The sequence below is a fragment of the Neophocaena asiaeorientalis genome, unplaced genomic scaffold (assembly GCF_003031525.2).
Source record: "Neophocaena asiaeorientalis asiaeorientalis breed wild unplaced genomic scaffold, Neophocaena_asiaeorientalis_V1.1 scaffold249, whole genome shotgun sequence".
Classification (NCBI taxonomy): domain Eukaryota; kingdom Metazoa; phylum Chordata; class Mammalia; order Artiodactyla; family Phocoenidae; genus Neophocaena; species Neophocaena asiaeorientalis.
The window spans coordinates 7740416-7759100 of NW_020172625.1; the positions used below are offsets into that span (position 1 = coordinate 7740416).

At 39.8% G+C, this 18685-nt stretch overlaps 2 protein-coding genes across 2 annotated transcripts in view; one reads left to right on the forward strand and one right to left on the reverse strand.

The window, feature by feature from the left end:
* Positions 1–8137, reverse strand: part of LOC112395645 (uncharacterized) — a 20489-nt gene extending 12352 nt beyond the window's left edge. The window contains exon 1 of the mRNA XM_024738970.1: positions 6854–8137. Coding sequence (XP_024594738.1) covers positions 6854–7198 — 345 coding nt within the window. The 5' untranslated portion in view covers positions 7199–8137. The remainder of the gene's footprint in view (positions 1–6853) is intronic.
* On the forward strand, positions 6343–18422 carry ZFAND5 (zinc finger AN1-type containing 5). Its single transcript, XM_024738941.1, has 6 exons — positions 6343–6628; positions 10828–10985; positions 11412–11523; positions 12172–12275; positions 15192–15317; positions 15981–18422. Exons 2-6 carry the CDS (start codon positions 10835–10837, stop codon positions 16127–16129), a joined length of 642 nt encoding a protein of 213 aa, XP_024594709.1. The 5' UTR covers positions 6343–6628; positions 10828–10834; the 3' UTR covers positions 16130–18422.
* The last annotated feature ends 263 nt before the right edge of the window (positions 18423–18685 follow it).

The window sequence follows — 18685 nt, forward strand, 5'->3', positions numbered from 1 at the left end:
ATAGTCATAGAATACATTTAAATGGAAGACTAAAGTTATGTTTTTCTGAGGTCTTTGCAAACTAGATAATGGTAATTATCTGGATTAAATCTTGTATCATGATTTTAGGGAGGTTGGGATGGGTTACTGTGTGAGCACATCCTTTCGTAGCATTAGCGTTATCAGTGCATAACCTGAATGCTGAAGATGCTGTCTAGAAGACTTCTGTGCTGGGTGGACAGCTGAAGAGGACCCTCTAAAAGTTTGTAACTATGACTAGTTTAGGAAAGGTATTACTGCATTGGAAAGGACTTGAGCCTCAAAGACTGACCTGGGTTTGACTTCACTCTTCAATAACAACTATATGATTTGAGATATATTACTTATCTCCTTGTACCTCTGCCCTACCTCTGTCAAAAAGCATAATCATCACTACTTCAAAGGATTATTGTAAAAATTAGAAATAAGGTATATAAAAGCACAAAGTAAGCACAAAATAAATACTAAATATATTTGCCTGAAACTTATATAGTTCCTTTAATCCTTATGCAGTTACACTGTTGTACTGGTTTTCATTTTTTTAAATAATTTATTATGAATTTCTGGCTTTTTATCCTCTTTTAAAATTCTACCTTAACTATAAGGTCAAGTGATTACAAAAGAATAAAGCTTTTAAAAACAGTTAATGAACAGAAATTTACTCATTCAAATATGCACTCAAAGAAATCATGGGGGGGCTTCCCTGGTGGCGCAGTGGTTGAGAGTCCGCCTGCCAATGCAGGGGACAAGGGTTCGTGCCCCGGTCCAGGAAGATCCCACATGCCGCAGAGCGGCTGGGCCCGTGAGCCATGGCCGCTGAGCCTGCGCATCCGGAGTCTGTGCTCCGTAACAGGAGAGGCCACAACAGTGAGAGGCCCGCGTACCACAAAAAAAAAAAAAAAAAGAAATCATGGGGTCTTATAATTGCCAGGGGCTGAAGAAGTCATCTGGTTGAATCTAACTCCTATTGCATGAATCCTTTATTTCATACTCTACTCCTGAAGGCTTCTCAAAAAGAAGCATGCTTCTTAACCTCTAAGCCAGAAAAAAATGGGGGGAGAGAAGTCTTTTTGAAAGGAAGAGCTGGCCTAGAAGAGAAGCCACAAGTGTACCTGGAGTATCAGCACCTACTTCTTTTTAGCAGAACCATTGCACCAGGTGATAGCATTTACATCTATGGAAGTGAGTGAAATCACTCTGAGAGTATGTGCAGTAGAGAAACAAAGAGTCCTTGGGTGCTAGACTTAAGGAATGCCACATTTAGAAGTTGGATAGAGAGGTTAGAATTGGCAAATGAGACTTAGGAATTGCCTCTTAGGTTGGAAGAAACTATCTAATTAGAGTTTCTATTAAGGTCACAGTTTTGGGTGAGATGAGTGATATACAAGATATACAAGTGTGGTTCACACTATAACAGGAAATATAATTATGACGTAAATTAAAAGAGGAAATGCTCCTGGAGAGCAGCAGAACATTGAACCACGGGACAGAAGGCTAGAGTTAAATTCCCAGCTCTGACTCTTAATAGATGTATGACATTGGACGGGACACATGAGTTTGCCCTGAGCCTCAGTCAACTCCTCTGCAAAAGGAGAGATGATAATACCTATCTCAATGGGCTGCTGTAAGAGTTCATTGAATTAATGTATTCGAATATACACTGTAAATGAAAAAATGTTACACAAACTCTCCTTCTAGAACTTACATTCTTCCAGGACAAGGGCCCACCCTACCCATTTCTCTCTTACCAGTTTTCTGATTGAATCCTGACCACCCTGATGGTATCTACCTGCTTTCTGTGATCTTTTTCTGTTGCCTGACAGCTAGGGCCTTAGTGCCAATTACCACTGCCCCAGCTCTGTACCATTCTAGTTGCTGTGGGGCACTTGCCAAATCACTGACCCCATTCCTGACTGTGTTTCTGGCCCACCCACCACCTATGAACCCAAGTTATAACATGCTCCAAAGTGTTGTTTCAGAGCCAACCCCACATACAACTACTGAGATTCAAATCACATACTTAACATCTATACCTAGATTGTTCAGTCACAAAGATTTCCTAAAGTTCTTGAGACCAAAGTACCTTGTGTCTTACAAAGGTGATATCCACAGCAATACACACACACACACATATATATATATATATATACACACACACACACACACATAGATATTCATCGAAATCCTTCACCTTAAGTTCTTAATGTGCATAAGTAATAAAGGCTTTTGTTCATTTAAATAGTCGTAAAAATTGTTTATGGTTATGATGAAAATATCTGGATTGTGTCTAAAAGTCTCCTCTAATTAGGTAAGCCATCCATGCCATTTATTTGAAGATTCTTTGATCAAGTTGTTTTCACTGAAATTAAGTATGGCTTTAACACTATCAAAAGGTCTACACAGTAATTAAATTGCTACTGTTTTATCATTTCCCCGGGGAAAAATACTCAGCCAGTCACTTGCTGAGCTAGGTCTAAAACCAATCCATTATTGGACTCACTGATACTTTAATTATTATTTAATTACTAATTATTAGAGGAAAAATTTTAAATTAAGTAATGGTATGTTCTACTCTTAATTTTTTAATTAGTTGATTTGCTCTAAATACAATATTATATCCTTTCAGCCAATCATTTTGAAAATAATAAAAATACAATTGAATCTTGTTACCTTGACCTTTGAGATCTGGGAAGGGGATAAAGAAGGAGAGAGAAGAAGGGTACTATGTGAACATCAAATGACACCTAACGGTTTTTAAAACCCCAGCAAAGACTTTGTGCTTCACCAAGCTCTACTCAAGCACAGAGAAAAAATGTAATACCCATGACAGGGTGTTACAATCATGCCATACATAGAAGCAATTCTTATTCCATAATGGAAAGCTCCATGTCAAACTAAAATAACTCTAGGTCTTTTATATTTTACAGTGGACTAATAACCTCTATTGCTATTTTTAAAAGATGTCAGTTTTCTACTTTCTAAGAAATTGAATTAATTTGCTCTTCTCCAATTATCAATCCCCTTTTTGGCTCATCCCTAGATTACAAAGAAAAATGTAAGTGAACTTGTAATGACTTTACCTGAATTCTTAAGCAGAATACAAACTGTTCCAACTTTCTCATATGACATGCCAGTTTGCTATAGTTAACTACTTTAAGGAAATAAGCCTAGTTCCACTGGTGATGGAGATGATTGGCAATGGAACTCAGGTTTGGGTGAGTTTTCAGCATCCATTGTCATTGGTTATATGCTCCCATAGCATTCTGCACCTTTCTTTCAAAATATTTACCAGCTCATTACATATTTGCAAGATAATATTGTTAACGTCCTTCTCCCTAATATGACAGTAAGATCCATGAGAACAAGGGTAAGATCAATTTTTTCCCACCAATGTATATTCCAGCACCCAGTTTAGTGGGTATCTAGAATGTAGCAAGTGTGCAAAACATTTTTATGGAAAAAATGAATAAAAAAATAATTGAGTTAGTATTATTTTCAAGGAGTATTTAGGAATGGATCAGTACCAGTTACTTGGTATGTTCCATGTAATGAAATTCTACAAAAGGTATTTCTTGAACAATCAATAACACCACATTTTGAGCACACACCACTTTCTCCGGTATTTTTTGCAGAGGCTGGTTTTAACCTTCTCTGATGACCATGGTGACAGCCCTTTTGCATACTATATTAAGAGCATTCTGCTATATATTTTGTGTTCTATAGTTTGTCTTTACAGACCAACTGATAATTTAGAACACCAAAACAAAAACAAAAATACTCCTTAGAAGCATATTCCCTAATCTGTTACACCAGAAATATGAGAAAAAAAATTTTTTTAACTTTTTCTCTTCACATGGTGTGAACATCTGATTGAGAGATCTCTTACAGCATGGTGGGGTAAGTTAATGGTTCTCAAACTTGAGCGTGCATCAGAATCACATGGAGAACCTGTTAAAACACAGATCACTGGACAAACCCTCAGAGTTTGTGATTCCATAGGTCTGGTGTGGGGGCCTGAGAATCTGTATTTGTAACAAGTGCCCAGGTGATGCTGATGCTGCTGGTCTGGGGACCACACTTTGAGAACGACTAGTGTAGGTGCTGGAAGGGTAACCTGCTAAAACTAGGTTCAATACCAGGTATATTCCTGGTTGAAATAGTCTCATAGAGAAAATTATAAATGGTTGGTAGAGAAGACAAGTTATCAGAAGGGGTTACATATTATGCAATACATTATTAAATAACCAGCTTGCCTTATTACTTAGCTGGGTTTTTTTTTTCTTTCAATTTCACTCCTTCAGGAATTATCGTTTCACCTTTTAATAACTAAAATGGGAGGAGGGGGAAATCTCTAAGTTATTTTTGTCCTCAGTAAGAACCACCTCCATTGATTCCCTGTCCTTTAGTGCCGCAAGGGAGTCACTTACCCTCTTTATCACTTAACTGTAAAAAATGGATATGTAGTACCTATCTCACTGAATTGCTGTGAGGATTAAATGAAACCCTAAATGAAAAATACTTAGCCCCCAAAATGGTCTGTAAATGGTAGCTTCTATGTTTTTACTAATTTGTCTACTCACTCAAGAAAGTAAATTTCAATGGTCCTGGGACCAGTGTCTGAAACTATCAGTGTCTGAAACTATCAACACTTATATTTCTAACACTTTAATTGCCTACAGCAATAACTCTAAATTGTAAAGAAAAATGTTCAGTTATGTTCTAGGGATTCCACTTACTGTGGCAGAGAACTGTTTGATTTGGAAATTTTGGCACAGGGCACCAGGACAGCATTCTCCCAAATACACAAAATTATAAAGAAGAATCACCTGGAGTACTACTTAAATATTCAAGTTCCTGAGCTCCACCCCAGACTACCAAAACTATCTCCAGGGGAAAGGCCTAGGTGATTATTTAAAAGTAAACAATTATTCCAGGTGATTTTTCTTATCACCAAGTTTGGGAAGCAACGAAGGGACCTCTCACTCCAGTCTAACGGTGGCTATTAGAAGCCCTAAACATCGTTTCTATTTGTTCATTAGGCCATTGTTTACTAGAAAATTTACTAAGTCCTTTCTGTCTTACTACTTGTGTTTTTTGAGTTGAACTAAAGTCACCTGGCGAGGCCAGCTGCAAGTGGGTTTTTTTGTTGGTGCTTTGAAAAGCTTCTCCGTGTTTTTAGTTAACTCACCCTTTCAAACTAGTCGGGGCCTGTGCCTCATTTTTGAATTGCCCCCTTCTGAACTTCCTCCTGCAACGTCTCCTTTTTGACCTCTCCCTCGGGTCTAGCTTGTTTGTTCCTTAACTTCATCTCGGGTAGAACATTTGGTGCTTTCCCAGTTCACGAGGCTCTGCTGGAATAGTCCATTTCCAGGGATTTTACAGGCTGGCCAAAACAGTTTGCTCAGAACGGTGTCGCCGGGGCCGAAGACGGGCAGCAAGTCGGCGGAGCACTTCCTGACTCTGCACAACCATCCGTGACCTCGGGCTAGCGAGCGAGCAAGCGAGCCCCTCCCGCCCCGCTCCTTCCTGGGAGCATCAGGGGCAACGCTCAGGCTGGACTTTAGAACCGAAGGCGAGTGTGAGGGAACCGGACGGGGGAAACTTCATAAACAGGCGAGAAGACCCAGAAGCTAAACAGCAGTTCATTTTCTCTTCTTGAGCCGAATCCTTCTAACACGTTCTTGTTGGGTGGGGAAGGGGTGGGGAGTAAGGAGGAAAGGGAAATGTCTGCCAAAGGCTTTAAACAAAGCGTGAGAACTCAGATGGCGAAAAGTCGGCTTTACTGAGAAAATCGGAAGGAGAGAGGCTGAGGGCGGACAATCGGGTTAAAAATAGAAACGCATCCTCCACAGGACTACTTCTTTCCAACTCCACCCTGGGGCCAGCAGCCGAGTCAGTGATTCGGCTCCGCGCATAGGTAGCGCGCTCAGGCTCGGCCCCGCCTCCCCGGCCGGGTGACTGGAGGCGGAGGCGCGGCGTCGAGCACGTGACGTCAACGCGCTCCCCGCCGCGGCCGCCGTCGGGGTTTTCGCTGACGCACAGACCCCGCACCCCCTCCCCTTTCCCTCACTGCCTGAGCGCCGGGTGGAGAGGACGCGTCAGTTGACTGGAGCGCGGGCCTACGTGCATCTCCTTTTGGGGTTCGTCGTTCCCTGGAGCTGCACACCTTCCCCGGCAGTAGCAAAGCGACAGAGAGCGCCATCCGCGGGCCATTGCGGCGCCCAGGCCTAGCTGCGCGCGCCCCGCTCGCCCTCGGAGTTGGCCAAACCCGGCGCCGGTGGAGGCGTGAGGCAACGACGGGCCGGCGCCGCGAGCAGTGTTAGCCGCCGCGGCCTTCGGCCCTCCCTCCGCCTCCTTCTCCGCCCCCCCTCGCTTCCCTCCTCCCACTTCCCGAGCTCCGGCGTGTCCCGGCCACGCTCGGTGCTGCTGCGGGAACAAAGGAAGACCCCGCGGCGGCGGCGCCACCTCCGCCTGCAGGTCTGACCCGCTCCCGGCCCGCGGCGGCGGCGGCGGCGGCGAATTCAGGGCTTCCGGCTCGCCCCTCCGTGAGGGCTCGGCCCGGTCCCACCGCGCCGGCGTCGCGCGCCAGCCCGGTTCCTGCCGCCGAAGGGTGAGTAGCACGGGGCTTGGGGAGGGCGCCCGGCTACTTGTGGTCGGCCAGGGTGGGGAGTGAGGGATTCGGGCGCCGCGGGCCTCCGACGAAGGCCGAGCGGCCAGCGTATGGCGGCGTCCGGGGGAGGAGAGCACGCCAGCCAGCTCAGGAAGCACAAAGACGGAGGCGGCATTCTGCCGTCGAGGCCGGAGGCCTAGTTCCCTGTGCCCCGGGCTCACTCACACACTCATGGTCGGGGAAACAATGCCCGGCGTGCGGCCTCCGGGGGTTCGAGGTCTGGGCCTCCCTCGAGTCCGTCGCGGCCGCCTTCCGCGGTGGCGCCCGGCGTGGGCGGCCAAACCCGGAAAGACAAAGAGGCGGTCGCGGCGGCCGCGCCCCCAGCCCCTTGCCCGCCGCACCCCCTATCTCCGCCTCCTCGGAGGGGCCGTTCAGGGTCGGGGGTAGGCGCGGGACCGGCAGGGTTAGGGGCCGGCTTGGCTTGCGGAGCTCCTGTTCTGCATGACTCAGTGGTTTTTGGAAAAGGCCCTGCAGTGCTTTCCTGAACGAGGCCTTGGCTTGAAAGGGCATGGCGGTAGGGATGGGGGACCAGTGGGACCCGAACTTGTTTTATAATCCGCTGGAACGTTGGGTGAGAGGGGTCTTCTCTGTCGTGTTTTAGTTTTACCGATGTTGCTGCGTTTCTCGCCCGAGATGCCTTTCATGAAGGAAATGGAGCACCTTCCCCTTTGTTTCGTGCACTTAGGCTGAGGAACATGAAATTCTTTACTCGCTTTCCACGCACTCCGTGGAGCTGTGTTTTGGGAAAAAGTCCGGGTTATCTTTATTGAATGACTGCCTTATAATAATCTAGTCTAAGGGCACATTAGGGTAAAGTAGTATATAGGTCATAGAGCCACTGTTCTTCAGCTTGGCCATTCAGGTAATTTACAGACTTTTTAAAAAATCTAAATGAATTTTATTTTACTCCTTATTTTTAAAAGTAGGGTTTTAGAACTGAATTGGTGAAAATACTGCAATTTTATTTTTCAAATTTTTCTTCTAAAAATGTTCCCCTCAAAAAGATGTTTAATTCTTCCCTATTTTCTATCTCTCAGGCCCGGTATTAAGCCTGAAAAGGAGCCTTTAAAAATCACACTAAATGTCCATTTAGCAAAAGGGAATTGAGATCTGGAGAGTAAGGGCTTGCCCAAGGTCACTGGCTTAGAGATAGATTAGAAACTAGAACTCTGGTCTCAACTCCAGGTGGGCAGGCATTCTTAAACGTCTTTTAACATTTTGTGCACCTAAGAGAAGTAAATTCCATAGGCATAAAAGCCTTTTTTATTCATATTTGAGGCTGGAGAATTTTTCAGTTACATGCTCCTGTCTTTTTGGTTTTGGTTTTGATTTTCCTATGAATTATAGGAAGCCACAAACTGTAAAAAAATAAACATTTCAGCTATAAAAACTATAAAAATAAACATTCTAGCTATACCTGATAGAGCTGACATGATGAATGCTCAAGTTTCTAGCAACTTTAAAGGTAGTAAATAATAATGGTATTGTACTTTTCTAAAATACAAGTGGGGAAACACAGTACCTAATGGCACTCATCCCCCACACCCACCTCAAAAAAATTGCCACTAATCATGAGGATTCTTTCTGCCTTGATGCTCTTCACTGTGCTTGGTTTTTATAAACAGCCCTGACCATTTGGCTTCATGAGTGATTAATGATGCTTGCATTTTCTAGATTTAATGTGAGATCATTCCCTGTGTTAGAAAAAATCTAGCAATCTTAATGGCATCTTTTTGTTTTGTTTTCTTATATGAGCGCTGCATCCTTAATTCTTGGGGTTGTGTAGGAGTTGGCAGGCTCTGAGATAAAAATAGAAGCTGATTTCAGAGGCCTCTGTTGACTAGGCTTTATGTGAGAGCCTCCATCCCGCTCACCCTGTCACATTGCAGCCTTGTGACAGGCTGAAGCGCCCGCCCATGTGATCTAAGCTTCTGAGAAATATTAAGGCAAGCTGTGCTCTTGTGGTGGCATTTAAAAGCTGGCTTTCTAGGGGGGGAAAATCTACAAGATGAGATGCCATGTAGAAGACTGATGTCCCAGTGTCTCTTGTGTTTCAGTTTGGAGGCTGTTTATCGTGACTTGAAGGTAGATGTGTTTTCTGAAGAAAGGTGGAATACTTTGCATGTGAAATCATTGGGTGAAATTCCCACCCCCATTTATATAAACAAAAGATTTTAAGAATCAGATTAATATTAATGTGGGTTGACTTTTAGGCCAATTTACTTTTAAAGCCACTGTTAGATGATACTAGAAGTTAGTATAGCAAGTGAGCTAGCGTAATTCTTAAGCTGGCTTCAAGGAATGGCCCTGCTTTTTGTGTAGGGCAAAGATTCACATACTTTGCATGGTAGGCATGCAAATACACTCTTATTTGAAGCATTTTTTGTACATGTTATACTCAAAATTTTAAAAACCCAGCTGAAAGTGTTTATTAGTAAACTTCCTAAGTGATGTTGAAATGTTTACACTACCTTGATCCAAAATGAGTCAGCTAAATTCCAGTTACTATTTAAAGAGATAGTGTCAACTAAATTAGTACTATTATCTGAAGTAAGTTGCAAGTATTGGTCACTTTAAGTACAAGTTTGATTGGCTTGAGGTATTTTCAAGCTTGAAATATAATGGCTTTTTGCTAACAAAAAGAGAGATTACTATCATTTAGATTGTTGGAATAATTGTCAGGATTCAGGCCAGGTCAAGTTTGGTTAGTCCTCTTCCCCCCTTTTTATAATTTTGGTAAAAAGTGTTAATACTTGTTAAAACATTGCTTTTAATAACTCAAGAGTGTATCCTAGTATGTGGTGGTTGGAAAAAGCAGTATGAAATTCTAGGAAGTAACAAGCTGTAGCTGAAAGTACTTTCCTGCACTTATTTGAAAAGTTCATAACTTATAAGTCACCTTCATAGTCAACATTAAGGTACAGTTAAAGGAGAATGACCAGAATTATTGCACATAATCTCCCCTTGATAAAATGCTCTGAAATACGCTTTTGGTACATTCATACATACTTTAAAGGTGACTGGAAACCTTCCAGGTTTTTAATTTTTTTTTCTTAAATATTTATGTCTGTTAACTCAGGAAATTTTACTAAATTTAGCAAAACATTACTGTTTGTGCTAATTTTAAGAAGGCTTCTGGAAAAGCAAGGGTATGCTTGCTATATAAAGCTTTTTCTGGTAACCTAGCATTAAATATTAACCATTACTAAAGGTTGTGTATATTGCTTTATTTTGCCATATTGAAATTGAGCTTGGAAAGGTTTCATTATTTTCTGTCATGAGGCAGACAAGTGCTTGTTAAAAGTTTTAATAGAGCCGTTGGCTGAGAAATCTATGGCTGATAATTTGTACATTATAGGTTTCTAGGCACTGACTTTAAAGTATACTCAGACCCAGATTTCTCATGTCAAATGTAGAACAAAAGGAATTTCCTAAGCAGCTTTTTCCTAAATTCTTAAAGAACTTCACTTTTTGGTGCCAGGGTAACAGGAAAAGCTAGATGATCTACCAGCTCTCTTTTCAGTCTTCTGTAAAGGTGTTGCAGCATTTAAAAAGTACAGATGCTCTGCCCTGTAGCAGAACTGAATTACTATAGGGCCCACGTATGTTCAGATGTTAGTTTTAAGAAAGCTCTAGAGCTACATCCAATATACAGCTAGTTTAAAGAACAACTAGTAGATATGAAGAGTCAGTAGTTAATTGTGATTATTTGAAATAATCTGCCTGTAGTGTAGGAGAGCAGAAAGTGATTTAAAGATACCAATTGCCAAAATTGATTTAAACATAATTCTGGTATCGGGAAGGGTGACCTTTTCACGAATTACAGAAACAGTGACAGGTAAAATAATACATTTTAATGTTTAATGATAGAATTTTTTGTCCTAAAAATGTGAAGTCATGATAGTTCATTGTTTATCAAGCTAAAACAGTTCCATTCATGTTTTATAAAGGCAACAAAATATTCATAATTTAGCCTACTCTCTTTTAAAGATTAACACAATTGGGGGCTTTGTTAGAAACAGACTCAGTGTTTAGAAATGACAAAGGTACAATAATGACTATCATACTAATTTAGTGTTTTTTTGTTTTTTTTTTACTACTTGCTAGTTTCTAAAATTTTTGTTTTGTTTTGTTTACAGGAGAAAAATGGCTCAGGAGACTAACCAGACCCCAGGGCCCATGCTGTGTAGTACAGGATGTGGCTTTTATGGGAATCCTAGGACAAATGGAATGTGTTCTGTTTGCTACAAAGAACATCTTCAGAGGCAGCAGAATAGTGGCAGAATGAGCCCAATGGGTAAGTTGGTTCCAAGAAATAACCCATTTGAAGACCTGGTGGACAGAAAATATAGAACCAAGAGTTGGGGCCTAAGACTGAGAATGAATCCTGAAAGTCCAAGGAGAGAAGACTCGAGAAAAGCTTGAAATTTAAAGCAATAGTAGCCCAAGTACTTGGAATGACTACATGAGGAATGAGTGACTGTCTACAAGCATCTTCTAGCTTTTTCATTTTCATTTTTGAGTACATGTACTCACTGGATATGACTTTTTAATATATATTTTTTGTTGTTTGGATATCACTTAAGTGTAAGATTCTGCAGCACAGTGAAAGTACTTAAGTCACTAACCTAATTAAATGCAAGTATTTGTTACTTATTAATAGTTTTGGTAATGAGTGTTTGTAGTGTTGCTTTGTTTCTTACCAATCCTTTTTTCTAAATAGGGACAGCTAGTGGTTCCAACAGTCCTACCTCAGACTCTGCATCTGTACAAAGAGCAGACACTAGTTTAAACAACTGTGAAGGTGCTGCTGGCAGCACATCTGAAAAATCAAGGTAAGATTAAACATTTCTGGGTTTTTATAATAATACAGGGAGGAAATAAAAATAAATGACATTATAATTATGAATGTTAATAAATAATGATGTATTACATCATACATATTGCATTATAATAAGGATGTTAATACATTAGATGCCCTTGGCTTTACATGTGTTGCACAATTGGTGATTATTCCAGTGTCCTTTAATATATGATCTTGTAGGTCATTGAGTAAAGATGTGTATTAACAACGCACTCCTGAACAACCTCAAGGATACTGTGTTGAGATGCTGTGCTTTTATTTCCTTGTAATTGAGGCATAATAATTGTAGAGAATGAGGCTCTGCAGACTATATTGTAATGCCACATAAGGCATTCTGGCAAAGCTACCCCTTTTGCCCTTAAACAAATCACAGGCACAGCTAAAAATTTCTAATTGGCTATAATAGAACATTGTAACCTATATAAATATGCAGGCTTGAATTGATGAGCCATTCATCAAATTGCTTTCCTTATTCTCATCCATCTGTGCTGGGCATCTTGTTTAGATTATTTAGCTCCATTTGATCACACTGGAAATAATATATGTTGAACTGACAACTTACTGTCTTTCCAAGAAGTACCCTTAACATCTTTAAAAATGTTTGCTTGAACTTAAATAGAAATGTGCCTGTGGCTGCCTTGCCTGTAACTCAGCAAATGACAGAAATGAGCATTTCAAGAGAGGACAAAATAACTACCGCGAAAACAGAGGTGTCAGAGCCAGGTATGCTTTTTGTTTAATACTAGTTCAGTTCTGGATTTGGTAGTACAAGAAAGGGTTGGTGGAGGGATTCTTTCCTTCCCATTGAAGGACCAAAGAGGAGAGAGAGCTATAAAATATAGGCCAAGCAAACCACTATCTTTAAAGTACCTTGACGTGTAAAATAGTCACTCTTTAATCTCTTCTTCTTTGCCCATCCCCCCTTGCCCCTGCATCCACAAATCAGCAAAGTTTATAATATGAAGACTGAAAATGTCAAGAATTTAATGAACTGTTTACCAATATATTTTAAAAGTACCTAAATCATTAAAGAAGGTATTGTTCACAAACGGAAGAAATTATACGGACTAAATTCCAAAGCTGTGGAGAAAAATTTAATAATCAAAAGCATTAACTATTCAGTTTTGATATTGTCAATACTGTAGAAAATAAGCAAAAGAACATATCAAACACTAAAAGAAACTTTTGAAGAAGTGTGGGATCCCTATGGGAGTTTAAAAACTCAGTGTGGAAAGCATTTTGGTTTTCATTAGTTAGTGACTGAGTCTATGCTGAACTTACATAGCACAACCAGAAGTGCTTTAATGTTGCCAGAAGATTGACTTGTTTGATTTATCTGCGCTAGACCCTGGAACAATGATCTATATACTCTATGGTGCACATAGTGCATTTGATCAATTCATGATTTCCTGGTATAGTGTTGACTGAACACAATATAAAACTTTATTGTGAGCTAATAGTGTCAGTGGATGTGTAATCTGCTTTGGAGGCTTGCTTTTGTACGTGGCTGAGCTTATGTGAACCATATCACTCTTAATTGATACATTTAAGATGAAAATTCTTAAGTTGGGCAGGTGAATCCATATTTGGTATTTTTGAGTAAGTTCCATCCTTATGAAAAACTGACCAAATTAGTATTTGTGAGGCTTTTGTTCTGTTTCATTTGTTTTTGTTTTTTTAAAACACAAAATGACACTGACCTTGGAACAGTACTCTTTTGGATTAGTTCTATAGCTATTCTGTGCATTTATTATTTCTTAGTAGGCATTCTGTAGTTCACTGCTCTGCCTTTTCTGTATCATTTTTCTCTTCTTGACTGACCCCCGCCCCTCTTCCCTGTATGTTTTAGGAACCACTGTCCAATTTTCAGGTGTGGCCAAGGAAATATGGCTGTCACCTCCCCAGCACTATTCCACAGATTGTTCTTTACTGTTACACCATCAGGAAAAATTACATTAACGTTGCCATAGTAGATTATTAGGAATAAGTAGTAGCTAGCATATTACTGTTGGTCTCATATTAGACTGTTAATCTCACTGGATATATTACTAATGCAAATGAGTTATAAATTTGGAGGTAATTTTACAGTACCTATTAAACCAATTGGTTTGGATTTATGCTGATAGCATTAGTGTTGACCTATTGTTAGGCAATAATTTTAGTATTGTATACGTTAATTTGCTATTGGGGTTTGGATTAATATTAAAACTCAGCTTATAGTGCTTCTGGTTTCACTGAGTTTTATAAAAGTAGAATTAAATTTTGCTGTTTTGTTTTCAATAACCTGGTGGTAATGTGAACTTTAAAACAGTAATCTGCAATTTTATCTTTATATTGACAAATTCCATTGATGTCATGAGTAAACTTAAAACTTAGATCTTTTAGGTGGAGAAACAGGGACTTTTAAAAGTAGGTCATATCTCTTACTGTCCAAATTTCATACCCATTTTATTTTTATTTTTTTATTTATTTTTTTTTTTTTGCGGTACGCGGGCCTCTCACTGTTGTGGCCTCTCCCGTTGCGGAGCACAGGCTCTGGACACGCAGGCTCAGCAGCCATGGCTCACGGGCCTAGCCGCTCCGCGGCATGTGGGATCTTCCCGGACTGGGGCACGAACCTGTGTCCCCTGCATTCGTAGGCGGACTCTCAACCACTGCGCCACCAGGGAAGCCCCATACCCATTTTAGATAAGTATCACAAAGTAAATTACAGCTGTGCTCTAAAAATTCTTGTTTTGTCTCTGGAATCCTTAATAGTCTAAAATCAAAGCTTCACGAGTACTTACACTGTCCTAAAGACAACGTTGCTGATCTTTCAAGTTTTTTTTTTTTAATCCTGCAGGTTTTCTATGTAAGACAATATAAAGCACTTATTAAAATGGCACAGTAATAATTGTGAAATTTTGGAATCTAAAGTTAATTAGGGGATTAATGACTTGGGTTTTACTTGTCAAAATTTATTGGGTTTATCTACACAATCTTTCTTTTTTCTATCAGTATAAAAGCAAAATGGGGCTTCCCCGGTGGCGCAGTGGTTGAGAGTCTGCTTGCTGATGCAGGGGACACGGGTTCGTGCCCCAGTCCGGGAAGATCCCACATGCCGCAGAGCGGCAGAGCCTGCACCTCCGGAGCCTGTGCTCGGCAACGGGAGAGGGCACAACAGTGAGAGGCCCGCGTACCGCAAAAAAAAAAAAAAAAAGCAAAATGACTTTATAGCTAATTACCTCAGAAGTTGGTAACCTTATTTCCTGAATTTGAACTGCCCTAATTTAGAAGTTTGCATTTAGGCAATTGGAATATGGAAAAGCTGAGCAGATGACCACATCTCTCAGGTCTTTAAAATTTAGAATTAGGATTTTGTTTGCCAGGACTAGAGTGAGTTTAAAGGAATTTGAGTGGAGTGATAATTTAATAAAATTTACAAGAGCAGGTGGTATTAATTGGCAAGAAATTCTCAGATTTGAAAGAAGTTCTGATATTAAAGTAGAAGATTGTTTTTAAAGTACATGTTTTCAAGAAAGACTTCTTAAACATTTTCAGGAAGAATCTTACTGTTTCTCTTGTTTTGTTTTGGTCTGGTCTTAGATAATTATCAGCCAAACAATTGACAGACTTCTAATTTTTACCCTTGTTTTTCAGTTGTCACTCAGCCCAGTCCATCAGTTTCTCAGCCCAGTACTTCTCAAAGTGAAGAAAAAGCCCCTGAGTTGCCCAAACCAAAGAAGAACAGATGTTTCATGTGCAGAAAGAAAGTTGGCCTTACAGGTATTCAGGGAGCTCCTAGTTACTCCCTAAGGGACTGGTCAGTCTTACACATAAAACAAAATGCCCGACTTTGAAGAATAGAAAGTTTTCAGAGTAGACTGGAAAGAGGACAGTGAAGAGAAGTTGAGTTTGATTTCCATTGGTTTGTCTAGTCATATGAAACCCTTTCCTAACTTCAGGCTTTCTGAATTACTTTCCTTTATCGGATTGATAAAAATTAATCCCTTTTGATTCTTTCCTTTGTTCTGTTCTCCTGGGAAAAAGATAGCTGAATTAAATAGTAAGCACCTACTTTGAACCAGGCACAAAATGTTCTAGATACATCTCAGAACTGTATGTGGTTGTCTTTTCCTAGCCTTCACTTGAGGAAACATTACCCAGTTAACATACGGTAGGACTAGAATTTAAATTCAAATCAGCCTGACTCCAGAGCCTGTGTAATTTCTACCCTGTTTGGTACCTACAGGAGTTTATGGAAGGATAGTTACTTAAATTTCTCACCATGTCAGGGGAGGTTAGGAGCACTTTCAGTTTAAAGTGACAGACTCTTTAATGTTGCAAAGAGTCATGAAAATCTGCTTCCTTTTCTATATTGACTAATGCTTTTGTTTCTTTTAATTGCTACAAGTTCCCAAGTGACTCTACTTCCTCTTGTATGTACAGGGTTTGACTGCCGGTGTGGAAATTTGTTTTGTGGACTTCACCGTTACTCTGACAAGCACAACTGTCCATATGATTACAAAGCAGAAGCTGCAGCAAAAATCAGAAAAGAGAATCCAGTTGTTGTGGCTGAAAAAATCCAGAGAATATAAATTACTACTTGTGAAGAGACTGATAACTTTGTTTTTATTTTAATATATCGTAGGAAAACATTAAAGAGCAGATGCATGGCCATTTTCCTTTGATGTTCTCCAGAGTTTTACTTTACACTTGTCTGTCTTATAATTGATATTTTAGGATGTGTGGGTGTTTGTTACAGGCAGAATTGGATAGATACAGCCCTACAAAATGTATATGCCCTCCCCTGAATAAAATTGGATGAAAATCTGCACAGCAAGTTGAAAACACAGATAATAGGGACAAAATTTAGTTCCCTTGTGCCAAACAAAGTACGTGAAATATCTGCATGTTTGCAGCATATCTGCCTTTGAGAATGTAATCAAGGTATAATCTCTGGCTAGTGTTATGTGCCTGTATTTTTTTTTTTTTTTAATGGTACACCAGAAAAGGACTGGCAGTCTACTTCTACCATAAACTTTACCCTGTTAATTTCCACATTTTCCTTGGAAGCGGGAAGAAAGCTATAAAGAAAGCTATCAGACCTTTCCGTGAAACCAGTGTTTTGGTGCCATATGTAAGCCTGGCTAATTGGTCTTCTAAAAGCTGTCAAATAAGACATTCTTTGGAAGGTACACATCATAACTGGTTATAAAGAGTAAAACAGATCAAGCCAACCAGGGTCTTGAGCTATCTTTGAAGCTTATCGTGCTGGCCTGCACCAGAAGATGTCTGCATTACTCTCATTGCTAACAATATTGTGTAGCACAGAACTGCACTAAGATTAATTTGTCTACAAGAAGAAGTTAAAACTCTACGTTTGGTTTTCACATATAGCAGCTCTATTGAGTAACATGCATCTGAATTTTAATTTGCAAGGGTATCTGAATAGTTAATTTTTCATGTGCATATTTTGTTGAATTGTTTTGGTTCAAGAAAGAATGTTTAAAGCTTTTTTAAAGACTTCAGTTCTTAATGTAACTGTACCCTTCTGCATGGAAAATCATAACCAACATGGCTGCGGTAGACTTCTTAGTGGTATCCAGCACCACTTGCAGAGGGCTGCTTTATCATATTAATTGTACTTGGGTGTAGGACTCTAGTGTTCTTGGGTGTATTGCATGGGCTGCATTATCTACAGCATTGTACAATAACAACTAGAAGAGGCAGTATACTTCACTGATGCTTGTCTGGTAATATCACTTCTGTGTTATAATGGAAGGTTTTTTGTGATGTATGAAACTTGTGTTTTTTATATATAAATGCGTATAGTTAGATTGGTGTCGTGGTAATGCCTGTTTTCATCTGTAAATAGTTAAGTATGTACACGAGGCACTACTTCTGATTTATTGCAGTGTTCAGTCTTAGTTTTTACTTTTACTCTTAAAGCATTCAGTTTTGCTTTCAATTTTATGTACCTTAGTTCTGAGTTAGATCTGCAGATGTGTACAGATAGTTCATATTTATGTATTGCACATAATCATGCTATTCAGCATTGATGCTGTATTGTATTATGTAAATAATAAAAGCCATGTACAGAGGGAAACTTCCACTTGTTCATTGGGTTTTTAAGCCATAGTTAGAAATCCTAAAGGGGGATAATTAGAAAATGTTTCATATTGAACTTTTTAGTTGCATTTGTAGACTTTGCATGGCTATATTGTAAATTTTTTTCCATTGCCATCCCTGAACATGATATATTCAAGTGAGAGCCATGAGATGAGTGTTGTAAAACATCGTAAATGTGGTACATAATAGGCAATTTAATTTTGAAGAAATGAATAGGCACTTTTAGGGTTAAAACAATCTTAGAACTTAGGTCATAATTTTTCAATCCTCCTATCTCCCTTTTCCTTTTTTTTTGCTTTATAAATGACACTTTAGGCATGACAGTGTGTTTACAACAACAGACATAGTCTTGTTTGGGGTTTGGTTCTAATGTTGAGATGGACCCGTGGGCTTGGTCTTTGCAGGTGTCACGTGAGATAATAAAGAACAAGGGATAATGACATGCTGACTTCCAAAACGCAGAACCATGACCTCGCAATGATGGGAGTTTGAAATGGAAATGCCCAGATGATTCACTACCACCTGTCAGTATTTTGAGAGCTGCTACTTTTGCTTCAGGTGAGCGGAAATGTATACTATATGAAGTAGGATGAGGGTAGTGTCTCCTGAAATATGAAGGATATTGAAGAACCAAAATTGAGTTGAAAATTATGGTATTTAGAAGGCAAACTTAATTTTTATTCAAAGTTTTAAATAAGACTTATTTTCCCTCAATGCTACCACTGTCAGACATTTGCTTAATAAATTTTTAAACCTTAAGGTTTTGAAGTCCAAGAGTGGTACGTTGGGGATAAAGAAGACTTACATGGGAAGATGATGGACCTTTCGACTTCATTCTGTAGTGGTCTTTGAAATAAGTAGCATGAGATTGTGGTAATAAATGTTTCCATAATCATTTCTTATGAGAAACACTAATTTAGAACATATTTGGACTTAAGGATTGGATTTGTCTGGAACATTGACTGGGGAGAAGGGATCAAAGTGTTAAGGCAGCTAGGAAGATGCAGTTCTACCTAGACTCC